The sequence below is a fragment of the Cottoperca gobio genome, unplaced genomic scaffold (assembly GCF_900634415.1).
Source record: "Cottoperca gobio unplaced genomic scaffold, fCotGob3.1 fCotGob3_192arrow_ctg1, whole genome shotgun sequence".
Classification (NCBI taxonomy): Eukaryota; Metazoa; Chordata; class Actinopteri; order Perciformes; family Bovichtidae; genus Cottoperca; species Cottoperca gobio.
The window spans coordinates 327693-333546 of NW_021166834.1; the positions used below are offsets into that span (position 1 = coordinate 327693).

Here is a 5854-nt window from a genome sequence, read left to right on the forward strand (position 1 = left end):
AAAGTTTTATCTCATTTGAATTTGCTTTAAAGATTCATCTGGTTGTTCTGTTTCTTCATAAAAGTATAAAAGATGATTTACCGTCAGCAACATGTTCTCCAGCACAGCAGGGTCGTCCAGATCCGCAGAGGAGCTTTTCTTCACCTTCAGTTTGAACAATTTCAACTCTTGCTTTGGAACTGAAGACACAAACAAACTTCATCAGTCACAACATTTATTGTTGGTTCTTTTTTCAGCAGACTCAGTTTTTCCATATAATTCTGACATTCCTCTGGATTTCATGTGTTTAAACAGTGACAGAGAAAATGTGGTATTTTCAGCATTAAGTCAAAGTGATCATCTGCATATGATCAACATCATTAGAGTTCAACTTTATCATCCAGAATTAGATATTTTGTGTTGTTTTCGTTATATTATCATTCAGGACATTTGATGCTAAAGTGAAGTTTAATCTAAATACTATTTGAATCATGGGTTACCACTCACGTGGACTGTAGTAGCAGATGAACGCAAACTTCACATCACAGTTCCAGTCCCCCCATCGACCATGTCCAGAGGAGAAGTCTACAGTCACACAAGCCTCATTTTTCCCATAGTTGTCAGGTTCCCCAGCATCCCAGAAGCTAAATGTGGAGTCACTTCCATCCGACCACTTCCAGGAGTCTCTGGAAAGTCCGATCCAGGCTGTGCCCCCAGCAGGTACCAGATCCTGTATCTTCTGGTTCTCTGCCATGTTCCTCACACTGGCCAGGTCTCTGTAGTTTGCTCTGCAGTAGCTCTGGGCCTCAGTCCATGTCATCGGGATGTTGATCAAGACAAATGTCACATTCGGTCCTGAAAATGGACGACAGTGAAGTTCTGTGTAGAGGCACCATAACATACAGCCTGCCATCAGTAACACATCTGTGGTGCCTTTATAATATATAATATATGATCTTTAAATCACTGATATATAAGAAATCACATCAATGAAGTCATTCATTTGTAAACATTAAAATGTAAGACATCATCTTAATAAATGTTATTGAGTATTTCTTATCAGTCTCTCCACATGAATATAAATATATTAATATTTAAACAAAGAAAAGAGGAGCGACAGGCAGCAATGCTAGCAGGTAGAGAATACCTTTGCTGCCATATGTTTACTTATTATTTGCTTCTCAGTCGCCTGTAAAGGACTTTGAATTGAACTAAACTGTATGAACTGATTGACTGATACTATATAGGCTCAAAATAAAATAAAATAAATGAAGAGAAAGAAAAGAGAAGAGAAACTTCACAAGTTAGTATTCTCACCTCTGACATCTAAGCAGATTGTCAGACGAGATTCTTCACAACTGCGGTCATTCCATCGTCCCAGACGATCAATCAGTGTGCAGTTTTGGTTCCCTGAATAGTTGTTTGGTTCTCCAGGACCCCACAGTCTGAACTCTGTCTCTCCGGGTCTGTAGAAACTTCTGTCTGACAGTGACCACCTCCAGTTGTCCCGGTCATTGTAAAGACCTATCCAGATGTGCTGAAAGCAATATTTCATTGTGATATAAAGAATTAGATCCTGCTCTAGCTTTTGTTCAATGCAACATATTTACATAAACTTTGCATTCACAGTCTTGATACTGCCCATCAGTCTGATCCTCTACGACTTTATTACAGGATTTCATGATTCCTTTGGCTCAACTTTCAAAACAGTTTCAATTTGAAAGCTCTTAAAGATCAGGTTCACATTCTTTGTGTCTTAAAACAATATTCAGGTGTCATATAAGATAGAAACATGTTCATCATTCCTCCTCTTCATACTGGACTATAAGAGACGCTCTTGTGAAGCACTTTAATGTAAGTGATGAAGGATAACGTCCACTGCAGCTCAAAAGGGAAACACTGTCTGGTGAAACACAATGAGGGAGTTTTATACTAAAACACTTTATACTTCTACTCGACTACATTTTAGAGACATTGTGTACTTTTTACTGCGATACAGTTTAGTTATTAGTTACTATGTCGGGTCAGATTTGAACCTTTCAGACCACCTGTCACCAACATAATTATTAAAAAGGACTTTGAAATGAAAGAGATAGAAAAGAGAACTCACAGGGCCGTCAGGTGTGTTTATAATTCTGCTTAAATCCACCATGTCGTTCAGGGTGTTCACATCCTCCATGTTGTGTACAGTGACCAGGTCCGTGTATTTCTCTCTGCAGTAACTTTGTGCTTCAGTCATGTTCTTCAGATCATAAATAAAATGGAACTGACGTTCAGCATGTGATGAGACAGCACACAGCCCTGTAGTGACACACACATGCACATTGATTAGATTTAGGCTGTAACTTGACTTTGTAACATCACATTTCAGTGTATTCAGACGTGTCATTGTAACTCAGTGTGGAGTTTAACATTTACATTTTACTCTAGTACTTTACATACCAGCAGAATTGTTTAGGATTTAGTAGTATTTCTGTTTTATGCTGCTTCATACTTCTACTACAGAACATTTACACGGAAATATTTTAGATTTTAGCCTTAAAACAAATGATAGTCACTCTTAAAGATCAGTTAACTCATTCTGTATTAAACTTAGTTTCTCCTCTTCTTATATGAATCATCTCACAACGCCTCAGATCTACCAGGTGACCCTCTGGAGGGGCCTGACCCTCAGGTTGGGAAACCACTGGACTAAACTAGCCAAGCTGTACACAAAGTAGTTAAAACCTCCATCTGGAGCAGCTCCAACAGTAACGCTGCTCTAACATTGATCAGCATTAACAATCTAATGATGTCACATAGAATCAGATATCAGTCACTGGAGGACATGTTACTGCTCAATGACTACTTTTACTGCTGATACATTAAGTACATTCAGGTACGTCAGCCTGTCTTAAAACAATTCTCACAGGACAAATGTACATCAAACAGTTTTTCGTGGATACAAGCGTCTGAAATGGAGTTGTCGGGTGTCTGGAGGAGCTCAGACCTCCGGAGGGAGTTAAGTTGCTCCTTTGAGACAAAAGAGGCCCGTTGAGGTTTTACATTGTTGTGTTGGTTATTTTACTAAAGTAACGGATCCGAGTACTTTTCTACCACTGAGTAAGTTATCTTCAGATATGGGTGAAGCCCAAGATCTAGCATCAGGGCAGATCTACCAGGGGCCAATGTGCCTGAGGGCTCCTGCCTTTAGAACAAATACCAATAGAATGAGGTGATTCACTGTTGTTCACTAGTGCAGGTATAAATGGTACCTGTGTACATTTTTAATTGATTTATCCCTCGTTAGTTTAAAGGATAATGGAGAGCTGTGGATCCTGCATCTTTCAGACGGATTCAAGATCAGTGTTCGTCTGCACCATTAATTATAATATAACTGAAGTGCGTCACAATAGTGTTCAGATAAGAGTTCTGTTGCCACAATGATGTCTCAATGTACTGTAATCAAATAATATAAACACATAAAAACACTTGCCTGGTGCAGCCATGATGAGCAGAAGAAACTACGTCCATCGTTGTTTGCTCTCTGTTCATTTGATGTGTGTTGCAGCTGTTGAAAGAGTGTATTGTGTGAGACATACAAGGCTTAAAGTACGCCAGCCATCATTTGACTTCATGCAAATGGTCCAACAATGCACCTCACCACATCTAATGTTAAGACGACCGGCCCATGGACGCCACAGACGGGTGCAAGTACCTTTGACCGGCAGCACGCCGCACAACAAAGCTCGCCTGCTTCCTTCATCTCAAAGGATTCACCAGCTGAGCTAAGAGCTGAGAGCTAAGTAGCCGTTCCATTTCATGAACTGAACTTCCCACTGGGCAGCATAGTATATGATTTAGTATACATGAAGTTTACACGGCTAAGTAAGCATAGAACTGCTATACTGTTGTGATTGTATGTACATGTGTGATTAGTTGTTATTCCCCTCAACTGTATTGTGTAATCTGTTGTATTGAGCTAATAGGTAACCAGAGGTTGTTTCAGCATGTGATATGTTAGTATTGTACACACAGACAGAGCATGAACACTAACCATCTTCTTATACCCGGCTCCATCACCATACACGTTACCATCTCACAGTAATTGTGATTTGTCTTTTTAACATCACGACACACACAGCTAAAGACTCAAAGCTCCCGCTTCATATGTCCCTTTTGTTCTACACACGTATGTGCACACGTACGCAGAGCACGTGGAGACGGTCTCAGGACCGCACACGCATTATTTTCGGCGCCCTCCGGACAGGCACACACACTGTCTCTCTCTTTTACACACACCCACACACACACTGTCTCTCTCTTTCACACACACACACACACACACACACACACACACACACACACACACACACACACACACACACTGTCTCTCTCTCTCACACACACACACACACACACACACACACACACACACACACACACACACACTGTCTCTCTCTTTCACACACACCCACACACACACTGTCTCTCTCTTTCACACACACACACACACACACACACACACACACACACACACACACACACACACACACACACTGTCTCTCTCTTTCACACACACACACACACACACACACACACACACACACACACACACACACACACTCTCTCTCTCTCTCACACACACACACACACACACACACACACACACACACACTCTCTCTCTCACACACACACACACACACACTCTCTCTCTCTCTCACACACACACACACACACACACACACACACACACACACACACACTGTCTCTCTCTTTCACACACACACACACACACACACACACACTGTCTCTCTCTTTCACACACACACACACACACACACACACACACACACACACACACACACACACACACACTGTCTCTCTCTTTCACACACACACACACACACACACACACACACACACTGTCTCTCTCTTTCACACACACACACACACACACACACACACACACACACACACACACACATTATTAGATATTGTGTGTTTTGACATTTATCTTATTAATAAATGTTTTTTGTAATATACATGCTGGTTTGTTTGATATTGTACAAGACTGAGTATTGCCAACCTCTACTATCAAAGAATTCAGAAATCCTTCAACTTTTATTAGCTATTGATATGGTCATTGTGTTTATAGCTATTCATTTCATTATTAATCAGATCTCCTAATTCAATGTGTAGCATATTTCATGAGACTACATTAACTGGTTATCATTTTCCATTGAGGTGGCTCGATGGAAATTAAGTCATACTAATAATATAATGAATAATATATGAAATATAATAGTTAATTATTTTGATCATTAGTAATACCTTCTGATAGCCATGTTAATGTCTTTTTGAGCTAATGCACCTACCAGGTACTTCCATGTAGTGCAGGTTATTATCAACCCGTTTATGATTGTATGAATATTAATGGTTTTATGAATATTAATTATAATTAAGATTTCTTAATAACCAGACTTGCTCATACCAGAGCCACATACGTAACGGTGACACTGGCGTGAGGCGTACCAGTGTTCCAGCACCAGTTATATGAGTCATGTGGACGAGCAGACTGCTGTCACGCAGCTCAGTTGCTCTGAGGGATCACATTTGACTTTCAAATTATTTTGTGTTTGTATGAAGTTAGAAAGACCAAACCAGCTATGGAAGTATTCAAATCCTCTTCAGTAAAATGAGCTGATCTAGTACAATACATCTCTTGTCTTCGTATGAGATACCACACTGTAAACATACTCCATTACAAGTAAAAGTCCTGCGTAGAAAATGTTATTTCATTTGTTAGTAAATATAATCAGTAATGTGCTTATGTACTTACCCCTGTGGGTTTATATAGTATATGATATACTGTATAATTTGTACTATTATACAG

At 39.9% G+C, this 5854-nt stretch overlaps 1 protein-coding gene across 1 annotated transcript; it reads right to left on the reverse strand.

Annotated features, from left to right (window-relative positions):
- Nucleotides 1-6: 6 nt before the first annotated feature.
- On the reverse strand, nt 7-1510 carry LOC115004814 (C-type lectin lectoxin-Phi1-like). Its single transcript, XM_029426508.1, has 3 exons — nt 1297-1510; nt 487-834; nt 7-179 (listed from the first exon to the last, which is right to left on the reverse strand). Exons 2-3 carry the CDS (start codon nt 797-799, stop codon nt 7-9), a joined length of 486 nt encoding a protein of 161 aa, XP_029282368.1. The 5' UTR covers nt 800-834; nt 1297-1510.
- Between the last annotated feature and the right edge of the window lie 4344 nt (nt 1511-5854).